Source organism: Sapajus apella, unplaced genomic scaffold (genome assembly GCF_009761245.1).
Source record: "Sapajus apella isolate SASKATOON/1434 unplaced genomic scaffold, GSC_monkey_1.0 scaffold31, whole genome shotgun sequence".
NCBI classification, from domain to species: domain Eukaryota; kingdom Metazoa; phylum Chordata; class Mammalia; order Primates; family Cebidae; genus Sapajus; species Sapajus apella.
The window spans coordinates 1644558-1661287 of record NW_022436971.1 but is presented as its reverse complement, the minus strand read 5'-3'; the positions used below and the strand labels follow the sequence as shown (position 1 = coordinate 1661287).

General features: G+C 38.6%; 1 protein-coding gene across 7 annotated transcripts in view; it reads right to left on the bottom strand.

Moving 5' to 3' along the window:
- ITSN2 (intersectin 2) overlaps nt 1-16730 on the bottom strand; it is a 163717-nt gene that overhangs the window by 91461 nt on the left and 55526 nt on the right. For all 7 annotated transcript variants that reach the window (XM_032293959.1, XM_032293961.1, XM_032293963.1 and 4 more), the window contains 10 exons: nt 16092-16295; nt 15880-15976; nt 13922-14061; nt 8862-8925; nt 7328-7465; nt 6520-6605; nt 5245-5507; nt 4030-4179; nt 1929-2069; nt 280-367 (listed from right to left, as the gene is read on the bottom strand). In XM_032293959.1, coding sequence (XP_032149850.1) covers nt 280-367; nt 1929-2069; nt 4030-4179; nt 5245-5507; nt 6520-6605; nt 7328-7465; nt 8862-8925; nt 13922-14061; nt 15880-15976; nt 16092-16295 — 1371 coding nt within the window. The remainder of the gene's footprint in view (nt 1-279; nt 368-1928; nt 2070-4029; nt 4180-5244; nt 5508-6519; nt 6606-7327; nt 7466-8861; nt 8926-13921; nt 14062-15879; nt 15977-16091; nt 16296-16730) is intronic.

Below are 16730 nucleotides of genomic sequence, written 5' to 3'. Positions count from 1 at the left end.
TTGAACCTGGAAGGCCAAGGTTGTGGTGAGCCAAGATCACACCATTGCATTCCAGCCTGGGGCAACAAGGGCAAACTCCATCTCAAAAAAAAAAAAACAAAAAACAATGCTCTAACATATGGGATAATATTTTTCACATTATTTTGAAATTTTAAACTTACAGGCAAAAGGTGTTATTTATAACAGAATACTTTTTTTTAATTTTAAAAATGTAACAATATGACTGATATAGTCATTCAGAAAAGAATAAAAGTAATCAGACAAACCTTAGAGACTTACCAGGTGTGCTACTGAACTGCATGTTTTTAATTCTTTCATTTAATAATTGCTTCTCAGGTACCAGATAGATAAGCTTATTCTGATATTCCTTATAAAAAGAAAAAACAGTACCTGATTAAAATGTTATAATATTGTCCAAGAATTTTTTTGAAAACTTCAAAACAGGATTTACTCATCTTTGAAACTTATTATAGAAATAACACATAGCTATAAACTGCTTACAACTTAGAATCAACTAGGATGGAATTATGCATGATTTTAAAAAGAAATATCTGAGCCAAAATCAATTTTGAGTGACTGGCTGAAATTAAAAGGTAGTGAAGAAGGCCTTTGTAAATGGAGTGTGTCTAGAAGCTTACAATTTTCAGCTTACTGATGAATGACAGCGGACCTGCACTAGATGGTGTGTGTAAGCATGCCATGACACTCCAGGAACAATATGTGTGTATCAAAGAGGGACTAAAAGCTGGGTGCATTGGCTCATGCCTGTAATCTCAGCACTTTGGGAGGCCGAGATGGGTGGATCACTTGAGGCCAGAAGTTCGAAACCAGCCGTCAACATGGTGACTAAAAATACAAAAAATTAGCCAGGTGTGGCGGTGGGTGCCTGTAATCCCAGCTACTCAGGAGAGTGAGGCAGCAGAATCACTTGAGCCTGGGAGGCAGAAGTTGCAATGAACCAAGAGCATGCCACTGCACTCCAGCCTGGGCGACAGAGAAAAAAAAAAGAGGGACTAAAAACTAGAAAAACAAGTTTGAATCAAATAGAAAATGTTTTTGGTTTTTGTTTATCTCTGCTGTAACAACGCAAAATGACTGATTAATTGCCAGTCGATGCAGTAAGAGAAACTGGGTAAGAGAACTCTAGAGATGCAGAATGCTTCCCCAGCCCCATTCTGCAAATAATAATTATTGAAGCAGATCCTACCGTACAAGTAAAGAAGAGAATTACCAGGACCCCAAGGGACATATTCAAGTTCTCATCATAATTTTAAAAAGAATAACTTTAAGTCAAAATTTCCTAAAAGAAGTAACAATAACCTTATTTTAATGTATGTTATGGTCTGAATGTTGGTGTCTCTCCAACATTCATGTGTTGGAACCTAACTCCCAATGCAATACTATTAAGAAGCGGGGCTTTAGGAGGCTCCACACTCATGAATGGGAAGACTGTCCTTAGAAGGGAAGTTGAAGGGACTGCCTTACCCTTTCTGCATGTAAAGACGCAGTAAGAAGGCACTAGTTTTAAAGGAGACAGCAAGCCCTCATCAGACATTGAATCTGTTAGCACCTTGATCTTGGACTTCTCAGTCTCTAGAACTATGAGTAATAAATTTCTGTTTGTAAGTTACTCAGTCTAAGGTCTTTTGTTATAGCAGAAGTAATGAACTAAGAAATGCATAAACATTGTTAAAGAGCTAAAACTGAGAGTAATAAATGTCTACTTACATATATACATTAAGCAAAACTTAACCAGATGTCTAGCAGAGTTTTAGCAGGTCTATGGACTTCCTGATGTTGATACATAATTGTGTGTATTTAGATCACAAGTCTATCACAGACTCAACGGTTCCTGACCCTCAAAACAAAACTCTATTAGAACTGTTAATTGCACACGTTTAAGAAGAATTTAGCAGCGAAGGACTTACCTGAAGTTCCTGTAGAAGTTGCTTGATTTCCGTAATTTCCAGATCACACTGCTTATCCAGAACTTCCAGCTCAGTCTTTTGAGTTTGCTTTTTGAGTCGGACATCCTGAAGTCTGCCTGAGATCTGCTGATGTTTGCCATTCTATAGGAAGATCATATAAATACACAGTAACATAAAATGCTAATAGGAAATGTTTCTATAAGGAGAATAATATTTTTAGCTAAATTTTAAAATCTTAGTTACTATTCATATTCAGTCTGAAATAAATGCCTAAAACCAGGTGGAATGTGTTTCCAAGTTGTGTCTGTTAACTCAAGTTATTAGCAGGAAACACATCATTCTCAGAGTGCAAGAGCCCATATGTTACTATGGGAAAGCAGAAACATACCACATTGAATTTTTTTCTGAATTCAGCATTCATTAGACAATATTAACTAACAATATCAGAGACACTCTCAAAGAATAATGAGGAAGAATAAATATTTGCATGTGATACCTAGTATTACCTTCTCTGAGCTTCTCTTTCTACCCTAAATATTGCCATCTAATTTCCTCTAATTAAACAGTGCCCAGGAGGAACGTTTTGGAAACAGTTCTGTTCTATACTAATATTATTCTCCTTTTTTCCTCTTCTTCTGCAAAGAAATCAAACCAAAAAGCAGAGATTCTCAATGGGACCTAAGAAGAAGGGTGACATGGGGGGTTATGGGCTAAACTGTGTCCCCCAAAATTCATACATTAAAGTCCTAAGCCCCAGTACCTCAGAATGTGATGATATTTGGAGACAGGCTCTTTAAAGACATGATTAAGGTTAAACAAAGTCATATGGGTGGACCCTAATCCAATCTAACTGGTGTCCTTATAAGAGGTGAAAATCTGAACACAAAAGGCACCAGAGATAAATGTACTCAGTCTAAGGTCTTAAATACATTTTTAAAGTAAGTTATTAACCAAATAAAATGTTAGACTATAATCACACAAGATCTAAATCTGGCTCTACTACATGACTAGGCAGGCATTTTTGCAAAACCCTAGTATATGATCAGGTTAGGCTCATGGGATTCTAGGGCTGTGGCAGAATAGTGCCAGATCTTTTATATCTTCTCACCATGTATTCCAAACAAAGTCTTTTAACAACTTGACCCTCTAACATCTGATGTGTAAAAACTGCTTAGTGGCCAGTACTAGCTAAGAACTATAATCCTGCAGAACTAGAATTGTAAGAGATCATTTAGGTCAGCTGTTTTAAATCAGCTGTCTTTTTAATAGTAGAATCTTTTTTTTCCCAAGCAAATCTTGAGTGAAATCCCAAGAAAAATAAAGCACATAAATGTCAAGTTTCTCTGTTGTGAAGTGTGGCAAGAGTTGGGGACAGAAGATCACCGCTCTGCTGCCCGAGCTTTCCCTCTCTTGCCTCTGCTTAGTCCTCCTCAGACCATCTTCCAGAGACCAATCTGAAAACTGAAAATCACTGAACTAACACAACTCTTTATTTCATACAAGGGAAAAGTGAGGCACAGAGAAGAGAAATGTCTTGCCCAGGGGTACACAGTTCATCAGCAGCTGAACTGATGCTACAACATAATTCTCAGCATTTTAGGTCATTATCCTTTTTTCAGTAAACTATATTGTATAGGCTGTTTATATGAAAATGTGACTATTTCATGACACTAAGACATAACTAATTCACGAGAGATTTTAAAACACAATTACACTTTTCTTTTTCTTCTTTTTTGAGATGGAGTCTCCTCTGTCACTCAGGCTGGAGTGCAATGGCGTGATCTTGGCTCACTGCAACCTCTACCTCCTGGGTTCAAGTGATTCTCCTGCCTCAGCCTCCCAAGCAGCTACGATTACAGGTACCTGCCACCACCCACCATGGCTGCATAATTTTTTTGCTTTTTTTTTTTTAGTAGAGGCAGGGTTTCACCATGTTGGCCAGGCTGATTTCAAACTCCTGACCGCAGTTGATCTGCCTGCCTCAGCCTCCCAAAGTGCTAGGATTACAGGTGTGAGCCACCACACCCGGCCCATAATTACATTTTTCAACAGGTAGCTCTAGCATCATTCAGAGAAACTTCACTTAAAACTTTAGCCATACCAGTGCTTCCAACTCAAGATGAAGACTCTTCTTTTTAGAGTTTAACCTGACAATTTCTTCTTGTTCTCTATTCTTTTGATTGAGAAGCTCCTGTCGTCGAATTCTCTCCCATTCTAAGCGACGCTGTCGTTCAAGTTCCTGTTTTGCTGCCTGAAAAAAAGGAATCGAAGTTAACTTTTAAACTAAAAATTTGGCATGATTCAAAACTGGGAAGAGAAAAAGAAAAGTTAGGCAGAGATTAGCACTTAGCGGCTATAGTGCTTAAGGGTAGCTAGGCAAATCTAGTTTTATTAATGGGCCTAAAGACTTTCAAAAATGTGGCTTCATCTATTGGATTTTTCTGATCATACCTTTTTTTTTTCCAGACAGCATCTCACTCTGTCACCCAAACTGTAGTGCAGTGGCACCATCTTGGCTCACTGCAACCTCTGCCACCTGGGTTCAAGCGATTCTCCCGCCTCAGCCCCCCAAGTAGTTGGGATTACAGGCACAAGCCACCACACCTGGCTAATTTTTGTAATTTTTTTGTAGAGATGGGGCTTTTCCATGTTATCCAGGTTGGAAGACCATGCTTTTGTTAGAGCCATTTTTTCCTTAATAAGTTAAAAGATGACTTCATAAATATAAATAGGAATAATTACCCCTCTATTCTGATATCCAGGGAAAAAATCTATTTACATTATTTCAGTGCACAATAACTTACTGTGCTCCATCCCTGGCCCTTTAAAACACAGCCTCCTAGAGTCTCCTCCTAGGGACCCGTCTTCTCCAGCAACACTATCCTAAAGACCTGTGCAAGCCCATCCTCTTGATTCCACTCTAGAGAGACTTTCAATGCCCCACTCTCATCTTATTGTCTCTCCAATTCCTTGGACTCTTAATCTGGATCCTAAACTTGCTTTCATCTAATGACTTGCTCAGCTGGCTAACTAACCTTAGCTCCTCACTCAACTTAGCTCTGCAGTCAATCCTCCTTTGATTGAGATCTCATCTGCAGAGGATGCTTTCTCTACCACTTATAGTTCTAAAAATTCCTCATGTGCAAGAACCCTCTTTCCCTCCTCAAGGGAAGGAAGAATCAGATTTGTATAGGATAAGAATGAAATGATGTAGAGCAAAAGGCAAAAAAAAATTCAAAAAGATTTATCAAATGAAATACAGTCACTGATTAAATGTAATGATTTTCTTAAGAAGTAAAAAAAACTTAAAAATAACCTCTCGTCTTTCTATCTCTTTTCTCCTTTCTTCCTCTCGTTGTCTCTCCAATTCCCGCTGCTTCTCCAAGCGTTTTTCTAATTCAAGTTGTTTCTTCCATTCCTGTTCTTGTAATTCTCTCTGTTTCCGTTCCCACTCTTCCTTTTCTTTCTGGGCTTTACGTTCTGCCTCCCTCTGCTGCTGCTCCATCAAAGCTTGGCGTCGCTTCTCCAGCTCCATGTTCCCTCGCTCATAGTTGGCTTTCCGTTTGTCCTCAAAAGTAACTGAACAAGGTATGCCATCAGCATCCGCACACATTAAGAGCCTACAGAACCTGTACTCTAGTTTCAACATACTCATGCCTTCTGATTGTTTGAATGCTATTAGTATTTGAATACTTCTCCTAAGGATAATTTTAAATCAAATAATAAATGGAAAAATATCTACTTTCTTCAAGGATATTCATTTTTAGAAAAACAAATTTTTAGGTTTGAATCCATTCAAGAGAAATAATTTTCGTAAACTTGCCAATAAAAATACTTTTTCGGCCAGGAGTGATGGCTCACGCCTGTAATCCCAGCACTTTGAGAGGTTGAGGCGGGCGGATCCAAGGTCAGGAGCTCGAGACCAGCCTGGCCAACATGGTGAAACCCTGTCTCTGCTAAAAATATCAAAAATTAGCCGGGTGTAGTGGTGGGCACCTGTAATTCCAGCTACTCAGGAAGCTGGGATAAGAGAATCACTTGAACCCAGGTGGGAGAGGTTGCAGTGAGCCGAGATAGCGCCATTGCACTCCAGCCTAGGTAACGAGAGCGAAACTCTATCTCAAAATAAAAAGAAAGAAAAAGAAAAACCTTTTTCAACTCTTTTCCTCAGTTTTCTTCAAGGACAATCAAAGCTGTGTGGTTATACATTTGGTTTGATGCCATTAACTTTCTAACATATTAGAACAGCTACAAATGTTTAAATATTCAACCAATATTTAAACTTTTTTTAAAGGTAAAGATTTCATTACAAAGTTTGCTCTAATAACTCAGCCTACAGTAGGAGAAATACTTTAACTCAGATGTCTACAACCATGTCAAATACATAGATTGTCTCTTCTTCCTTCAAACTCTTCTTACTTTGATCATCTTAATTTTATCATTATCAAAATCCATCCCATCTATCAAATAGTTTTTTCTCATATGGCACATAAAATATTAAAAACATAAAAATTCTAAATATTCAGTTACATTTAGAGGTAGAATTTAAAAGAACTCAGTATAAATATACAACTTTGACACTCAATGACACCTGGTAATTTCTTCTGAGGTTCCTCTTCTTGCATTTTCTGATATGAAGGCAGAGTTCCATTAATGGAATCCATTTGCTTTCCTCCTCTAAAAAAATCAAACAACAAAGTTAGCATCATGTAGTCTGGACATTTTCAGACTAGATTATACAGACTACCAGTGAGTAAAGCAATTTGATACTGAAAATATAGTCTAAAGATATTTAAAACAGTTTGGTATGTTGTTACAATATACAGCAGGACATGGATGGTCAAGACAGAGAAATCTGGATTCAAATTATGGTTCAGCTAATTTTTGTTCTTGGGCAAGTTTTTCTTTATTTCTTAGTCAATAGCTTCCTTACGCATAACGTGATGAAAACACACCCACTTTTTTTTTTTTTTGAAGCAGAATCTTGCTCTGCTCCTCAGGATAGAGTACTGTGGCATAATAACAACTCATTGCAGCCTCAAACTCCTGTGATCTAGTGATCCTCCTGTCCCAGCTTCCCAAGTAGCTAGGACTACAGGCACGTACCACCACATCTGGCTAGTTACTTTTATTTTTGTTGAGACAGGGGTCTCACTATGTTGTCCAGAATGGTCCTGAACTCCTAGCCTCATGTGATCCTCCCACCTCAGCCTCCCAAAGTGTTATGATTACAGGTGTAAGCTGCCATGCCTGGCCCACACCTACTTCTAATATGTACTCCTTTCCAGTATAACTCATCGAATACTAAAATCAGTGGCAGTGCAAATATTTAACTCTCTTCTAAATCACATCTGCCAAGTTATCAAAAACTATAACTCCCCACCTCCAGGAACACTTGCCTGAAAGACGGAGGGACAAGCTCAGGAGGTAAAGTCAGTGGTAATGGCTGTCCAGCTTTGGCCATGTCAGTGAGGTGCATTGCAAGGATAAACTCTTCTGCTTTTAGCTGTCCATCACCATCAATGTCAGCTAGAGTCCTAAAGTAAATGTTAAAATTCACAACTTAGAAATAAAGTCTATTTGGAGTAAAATATTGTCTCAAAAGTTCAATTTTTTATTTTTAAAATAATGATAGTAAAACTGCTGGGTACACTCATTTTAGTGAAATATAAATATGTACATTTACGTAACTCACAATTGAATGTACATAGTAAATATGTAGACAGTAAATACATATGTAATTATGTACATTCAACAGTGAGTTAATTTTTACCCTTAATTTTCATGACATAACAGAGAGGGAAGAAATTTTGAAAAGAAAGGGAACTAACTACTCCTTCTGAGAAAGCATCTTACTCCACAGTTAATTCACCTACCAAACCACAATTACTTACATACTAAAAATGAGATATTCTCTGATTCTCCATAGAAGGGATTACATAAAAGAAAACAGTAGTTTTTTTCTTGTAAAATATAGCCATGAACTGCATAATGACGTATCAGTCAACAATGGACTGCATTTATAATGGTGGTCCCACAAGATTATAATGGAGCTGAAAAATTCCTGTCACCTAAGGACACTGTAGCTGGCATAATGCAATGCATTACCTATGTATTTGTGGTGATGCTAGTGTGAATAAACATACTACACTGCCAGCCACAATAGAAAAGCACACGATATACAATTATGTACAGTACACAACACTCAATAACAATAAACAATACAACAACAATAAATCTATTAATATATTACTGGATTATTTACTATACTATACTTTTTATTGTTACTTTAGAGTATACTCCTTCTACTTAGGAGAAAAAAGTTAACTGTAAGGCAGCCTCAGGCAGGTCTGTCAGGAGAAATTCCAGAAGAAGGCATTGTTATAGAAAACAATGGCTCCATGCATGTGCTTACCCCTGAACACCTTCCAGTGAGACAAGATGTAGAGGCAGAAGATAGTGATATTGATGATCTTGACCCTGTGTAGGCCTAAGCTAATGGGTGTGTTTGTGTCTCAGTTTTTAACAAAAAGTTTAAAAAGTAAAAATAAATAAATTTTAAAAATAAAAGAGCTTAAAGAATAGAATACCTTTCTGTACAATGTATTTGTGTTTTAAGCTAAGTGTTATTACAAGGCTCAAAAATTTTTAAAAAATTACAAGGTTTACAAAGTTAAAAGTTACAGTATGCCAAGGTTAATCTATTGTTGAAGAAAATATTTTTTATAAATTTGGTGTAGCTTAAGTGTACAGTAACATCTTGCACAACTGCATTTGCATCCAAGCTTAATATTAACTTTCAAATGACTGCTTTTAGAGAGCGTCTTTGAGTCACACACTTTCACAGAAATGAAATGTATCTTTCTTATAATAGGGGAGATATAGTTTAATTAATGCATAAATTAATTAAATGTAATTAAGGGACAAACTTACCAAATAGTAGCTAGCTGAGTTTGAGAAAGATTTGACTGAAGAAGGGCATTTCTAGCTTGAAAACCTGATTAAGTGGGGAAAACCATAAAATAATTATTTAGCCTTTTCAAAATTATGCAAACTGAAATAGCTGTATTTGTAAAATAACAATGCTACTAGGGTATCCTGGGGATTTTTAACATCAAAATGTTTTCACCATGTGCTAGGTACTAAGCATTCAGTAGCAATCAAACAGTCACTGCCCCAAGGAATTCTAAATCTAGAATTAGTGAAATCAAGTGCTCTCCCATGTCTTTTCAGCAAGATAATAATACTGATAATAAAGTGGCTGATGTGAAAGAACAAGACATCAGGCACACAGAGTATTAGAGGCCAAGATCTGGGCCCTCTGGTACTCCCAGCAGGTGCAGCGCTTCCCACTCCTAAGTGACTGGGTCGTGAGTACCAGAAGAGTCAGGTGCTATTCTGGGTTCAGCTGGAGTCAAGGCCTGTCCAAAACAACTCTCACACAAGAGACTACATTTGCCAACGTTTCCTCAGCAACAGCTCCAACTACAACAAAAGCCAGCCAAATGCAGCTAGATTTATTGTCCCACTAGGCTTTCAACATAGGCGCTGATAATCAAAGCAACCATGTATTGTAATACCCAGCTGAATGTTTACATTATGTAACTTTTAAAACATTTCCATTCTGTTCTTTTAATCTGGCCATTTAATGGAAATCACATAAAAATACTAGAACATGCAGCCTCGCCCTACTAATTAATCCTCAGATTTCGGTTTGAGGAGGTCTTTGTGTTAAAAGGAAGATTCTTCTAAATAAGAGAGATGGAAGACTATTTCCCTTAGAGGCTAAGATCCCTTAGCATCGGGCAATAGAGCAAACAGGAAAGAGAAGGGGAAGGAATGTAAATGGTTAAAAATCATACTTGTGGAGGGCTTTATATGTGTCAGGCAAAGTCTGAGTAAAACAAAGGGCCATCGAGAGCCAGCAGAGTACCTTTCTCACTACAGAAAGCTCATTTGAACATGTACGCTTTTAGTCTGCTAAACCTCTGGATATCCTATCCTCTGCTTAGAATACCAGACCCTCCATTCTTTACTTTATAGTCTAACCTCTAAGATCTGGCTGAAATGTCTTCTCTTCTGTGAAACATTCGCTTTTATATCCTTGGAGTTAGTCACTTTCTCATCTATATTAATCACAGCACTTTTAAACAAGCAACCAAACATCTTGATTCCATGAGCTATACTATGGGCTCTTCAAAGGTATGAATCATGTCTTCCTCCTCTCTTTATTCCTGTGCCTAAGAGAGTGCTCAGAAAGGATGTGATTCAGGAAACAGTTAAATCAATAATTTAATCCAAATAAATTTTTTTAAACTATGTTTAGGGGCCGGGTGCGGTGGCTCATACCTGTAATCCCAGCACTTTGGGGGTTGAGGTGGCCGGATCACAAGGTCAAGAGATAGAGACCATCCTGGCCAACATAGTGAAACCCCGTCTCTACTAAAATACAAAAATTAGCTGGGTATGGTGGCACACGACTGTAGTCCCAGCTATTCAGGAGGCTGAGGCAGGAGAACTGCTTGAACCCAGGAGGCGGATGTTGCAATGAGCCAAGATCGCACCACTGCACTCCAGCCTGGCACCAGAGTGAGACTCTGTCTCAAAAAAAAAAAAAAAAAAAAAGCTGTGTTTAGCAGGAAGAGGAGGAAAAAAGAAAAAAACATACCACTGGCCGGGCACGGTGGCTTACACCTGTAATTCCAGCACTTTGAGAGACCGAGGTGGGCAGATTGCCTGAGGTCAGGAATTCAAGACTGGCCTGGCCAACATGGCGAAACCCCATCTCTACTGAAAAATATACAAAAATTATCCAGGCATGGTGGTGTGCACCTGTAATCCCAGCTACACAGAAGTCTGAAGCAGAGGAATCACTGGAACCCAGGAGGCAGAAGCTGCAGTGAGCCAAGATCGTGCCACTGCACTCCAGTGGGTGACACTTGTGGGTGGGCTCTGTCACTTGTGGGTGACAGAGCAAGACTCCGTCTCAAAAAACAAACAAACAAACAAAAATAGACCACTAACTGCTACATTCATTGAACAAAACAAACATGTAAGTCCAGGTTAGCCTCATCCTCATATTTCTGGGGCTCATGCTCAGCTTCAGGACACCAGGAGAAACTATTCTTTTTAAAGAAAACCTTGTATTTACCTGCATATATATAGCTTTATCCTTATGGGTCTCAGAATAATGACATTCTCTAAAAACACCACAATACACAACATTTGTACAATGTGGCATATACTAATTAAGTTACATTAGGGATCATTTCCCTACAGTTGGCTCCCCATTCACTGCCCATCATATCCCAATGCAAAATCACCCGTTTATACTGTTACATTTACAGTAGTTATACAAAGTGTACTAATCTTGAGTGTGCTGCCTAATGAATTTTTTTTTTTTTTTTTGAGACCGAGTCTTGCTCTGTCACCCAGGCTGGAACGCAGTGGCATGATCTCAGCTCACTGCAACCTCTGCCTCCCGGGCTCAAACAATTTTCCTCCTCAGTCTCCCGAGTAGCTGGGTTTACAGGTGACCCCCACCACGCCTGGATAATTTTTGTATTTTTAGTAGAGACGGGGTTTCACCACGGTGACCAGGCTGGTCTCACACTCCTGACTTCAAATGATCCGTCCACCTCGGCCTCCCAAAGTGTTGGAATTACAGGTATGAGCCACTGCACCTGGCTTGCCTAATGAATTTTTAAACAGGTATACACACATACACTCAACACCCGTATCAAGGTGCAGAATGTTTCCAGCTCCTCAGAAGGTTTGCACAGGGCCCCTTCCCCATACAGTAACCACATAATTCTGATTTCTATCATCAATTAGGTTTCCTGTTCTTCAGTCTCATATAAATAGGTTAAATAGGATGATCCTTTGGGGCTGCTTTCATTCAATACAGTATCTGTGAAATTCACTTATGCTGTTGCATGTATAAGCAGTTCACATTTGGTTTTATTCTTTAAAGTATTCCATTAGGTAAATATACCAACATTTATCTATTCTCCTGTTGACGAACATTTAGGATGTGAATGTTTTGGTACCTGTCTTTTTCATCAACTTTGGTTCAGTTGAAAACAAGTAACTTCTTTTTATTATACAGATGTGGGTCTCACTGTGTTGCCCAGGCTGGACTCCTGGGCTCAAGCAATCCTCCTGCCACAGCCTCCCAAGTAGCTGGGACTACAGGTACATGTCACTGTGCTTAGCAAAAAGAAACTTTTTTCTGAGACAGAGTCTAGCTCTGTTGCCAGGCTGAAGTGCAGTTATGCAATCTTGGCTAACTATAACCTCCACCACCTGGGTTCAAGTGATTCTCCTGCCTCAGCCTCCCAAATGGCTGGGAGTTACAGGCACGTGCCACCAAGCCCAGCTAATTTTGTATTTTTAGTAGAGATGGGGTTTCACCATGTTGGCCAGGATGGTCTCGATCTACTGGCCTCATGATCTGCCTGTTTCAGCCTCCCAAAATGCTGGGATTACAGGTGTGAGCCACCACACCTGGCCAAAAGAAACTTTTAAAATGCAAAATGTAGGGTACAAAGAAGTTCATTTTTTCAAAGAATAGCAATTATGACTTTACATTAATCTCTAGTATAGTTCAACACCGTATTTCACCGAATCTAAGATCCCACTGGCTATATCATTTTATGTAAAAGAAGCTAATAAAACCATGACACAGTGCTAAGACATCACTAATTGTAGCACACATTCTAATTTTAGAGACATTAAAATGTAAAAAAAGTCAAAAAAAAAAAAGCAGTTTCATGTAATTTGATAAAATTACAGAAAATCTTAGTTATGTAACATGAAATACATGTAAAAATACAAAGCGCATATATAAGCTAAGAAGTATAAGTCACCCATGAACCTACCACCCATCTTAAGAACTAGATTACTAATAAATGCCTTGAATCGATCTGTGTTCCTTAACTTTATCCACATGCTTCCACAAGAGGTAACCACTACCCTGAATTTTGTATGCGTAATTCTCTTGCTTTAAAAAATAGTTATCACATAGGTATGTATCTTTAAATAAAATACTATATATTTTTGCTTGTCTAATCAATTCCAAAAGTCTTACTTCCTGTTCCCTTGCCTCTCTGTACAACTATAGACCCTAGACTCCTATTTCATACTTTCAATCTCCAAATAGGCCATATACTTTTCCCTCTTCATTTCTTGTCACCATCAAATGCCCTCACATTCAATCTGTCCAAATCCTAACGTTTTTATGGAGCTTAAATGCTCCCTTCCTGTAAGATATCTCATCTGAACTCTTCATCTTTAATATCTCCCACTCTATGCTCCTTAGCACTTAAAGCTCTATTATTTTTAAACACTTATTTTACTCGGTCCTAAATCATAATTTCTTGCTGAGTGAAGGAGTGGGCAAGTTAGAAGGTAGGAACTCTACTTGCCTATTACCCTCTGTTTATGTCCCCTTCACTGTTCTCAATTAGTAGTTTGGATGATGTTCTAGCCTGGACTCAAATGTTTTATAGCAAACTAAAGCCAAGTTTTACAGTCACATTTGGGTTAAAGCATTGAATGGTGAGCAGTGCTCACCTGAGGTTTTATAATAGTAAGGGCATGCAGAGAAAAAGCCGAATGCAGAGGAGGATTCTCAGGAAAAACGAGCTGAGGCTAAGTTCCACACACTCTCCCTTGTGACCCAGGGCTCTCCATTCGCTGCAAACCGTAGAGGATGAGGTTTGATCTTCTTAAATAACAGGTCTTTTGCCAAAAAGCTGGGGGTATATCTGAGTGCCTGACTTGAGTAAAAACTTTGAAGAAAGTAATCAAGTTGAATCGATCTTTAAATCCTTATACAACTTAAGGTATTTGTATTTATCAAATGCTGGCTAAATTTTTTGGATGTTAAAATGTCAGATGAGCTACACAATATAAATTCAAATGAGAGTTCTTTAATGGAAGTCCACATAAAAGGCTCCTTTTCACGCTCTTCGGCACTGTGTGCTGCTTACCTGAGAGATATCCACTCATGCTTTTGTCAAGACTATTGAATTTTTGCCGATATTTTAATCTTGAAGGCTGAGGAACTGCCCACTCTGAGGTCCCAGTCTTGGGTGAGTTCCCTGAGAGTGAAGCAGTCGAGGAAGTTGAGCTATAAAAAAATTTATTTAAAATTTTTATGTTACTAAATAAAATATATTTAATTAAACTTTGTAAGACCAAGGCATTAGGAATCTTATATACCAGGGGTCCCGAACCCCCAGGCCACAGACCTGTTAAGAACCAGGCTGGACAGGACGGGGTGAGTGGCAGGCAAGTGAGCACTACCGCCTGAGAGCTCTAGCACCTGTCTGATGAGAAGTAGCATTAGATCCTCATTGGAGTGTGAATCCTATTGTGAACAGCACATGCGAGGGACCTAGGCTGCATGCTGCCTTTGAGAGTCTAATGCCTGATGATCTGAGATGTATTAGTTTCATCCTAAAACCATCTCCCCCTTCAAGTCTGTGAAAAAACTGTCTTCCATAAAACCAGTCCCTGGAGCCAAAAAGGTTGAAGACTGCTGTTTTATACTACAATGGTGACTGCTTTTGCATTTTACATTTTTTAAAATTTTAAGCAATTATCACTATTTTTAGTAAAGCAAATACCATAAGAAGCATAGAACTCCATGAAACTACCACATATAAAGAACCTACTATGTGCCAGGCCTTATAATGTACTAAGACCTTTACAAATATTCCTCCCAACAAACTTAAAAAATATTACCATCTCCAACTTTTAGGCTGGTAAACTATGGCTCACTGATGTTGAAAAAAACAAGGTCACAGAATCAGTGAGTGTTCAAGCTGGGATATGAATGTTGTTCTTCTAGGTCAAATCTAACACTCTCCGGACACTGCCCTGAAGAGTATAATAGTGATTTATATGAAGGATGATTAATGTAATGAACACTGATGCATTTGTGCTTTGTAAAATTTAAAAGATACTCAATTAGTAGAACCTGCTCAAGAAAGAAATCAGGCCGGGCACGGTGGCTCAAGCCTGTAATCCCAGCACTTTGGGAGGCCGAGGCGGGTGGATCATGAGGTCAAGAGATCGAGACCATCCTGGTCAACATGGTGAAACCCCGTCTCTACTAAAAATACAAAAAATTAGCTGGGCATGGTGGCGCGTGCCTGTAATCCCAGCGACTCAGGAGGCTGAGGCAGGAGAATTGCCTGAACCCAGGAGGCGGAGGTTACAGTGAGCCGAGATCGCGCCATTGCACTCCAGCCTGGGTAACAAGAGCGAAACTCCGTCTCAAAAAAAAAAAAAAAAAAGAAAGAAATCAACAATGTACAATGAGTATGAGACATCTTGAGAAACTTATACATTTTTTAAAGGAAAAGTACACAGCTTTGGGCAAAAAAATTGGCTAATTAAAATGTAGCAGAATATTTTTAGTTTATATGAAGTATTTTTTCAGAAATAAAATATCACAGACACTTAATAATTCTTTATTTTATGTGAGCTATAAATAGTAAATTTACCTTAAGCATTTGTACTTTGGCATTATAAAGTAAAACTCAGATAAGCTCAAAGCTTTAAAAAAAAAGATTTGTTGGCCGCGCCGCGTATGGTGGCTCACGCCTGTAATCCCAGCACTTTGGGAAGCTGAGGCAGGTGGATTACGAGGTCAGAAGATCAAGACCAGCCTGGCTAAGACGGTGAAACCCCATCTATACTAAAAATAGAAAAATATAGCTGGATGTTGTGGCGGGTGCCTGTAATCCCAGCTTCTCCAGAGGCTGAGGCAGAAGAATCGTTTGAACCCGGGAGGCGGAGGTTGCAGTGAGCCAAGATTATGCCACTGCACTCCAGCCTGGGGGACAGAGCAAGACTCCATCTCAAAGAAAAAAAAAATCATTTGTTAAATAAAGACTTCTTATTGAAAGCATAACAAGTTATCAAAGTTAGGTATTCATACCTACTAGATCCTAAATCAATCAGAGACTGGGCTTTCTGTATACTAGCACCTCCAAATCCTCCCATCATCAGACTATAAGATGACCCATGAGGCAATGCTATAAAAGAAAAAAAGAAGGAAAAGTATGAAAGAAATTTTTATCTGTTCAAACATAAATATAATAGTTTCTTTCTTTACATGAAATAACGACTCATTAGAAACAAAGTACTCACTTGAAGAAGAATAAGGAATGGATAAAGGCTGAATGAGACTGGCGGTTCCATTTGGTAATGATGATGTGCTAACAGAAGGCACTAGGGGAGTGGGCATCATTAAAGGAGGAAGGCTGGTCCCTGAAGTCGCAGAAGACAATGATGTTATAGGTGCAGCTGGAGGCAATGGCTGAGGAATGGACAGATTGGGCATGCTTCCCATTCCTAAAATAAAAAGAAAACACGTCTTCCAGTGTTAGGAAATCAATTATAAAACACATACAAAAAAACAAAAAACAAACAGTTTACAGTACAGTGGGCAGACTCTATGTTTACAGAAACACCACAGAGAAATTATCCTTAAAAAATTCACTGCTTTGACCCAGCAGTGAGGGAGATAAACTACTGCTCTTAATAGTAATATTCTGGTCTGTATGAACTTAGAAAACACCTAGTAAAAAGTTAAATATTCTCTCTCATCATGAATAAAACTAAGCAGCCTTTTCCAATGGAATATGAGTATCCTCAAGGAAAGAATATATTACCAGATCAAATGAGGTTTTTTGTAAAGGGATAATAAACACAGTGCTACTAAGTTACTTGACTAAAACACACACACACTCTCTCTCTCTCTCACACACACACACACACACACACACA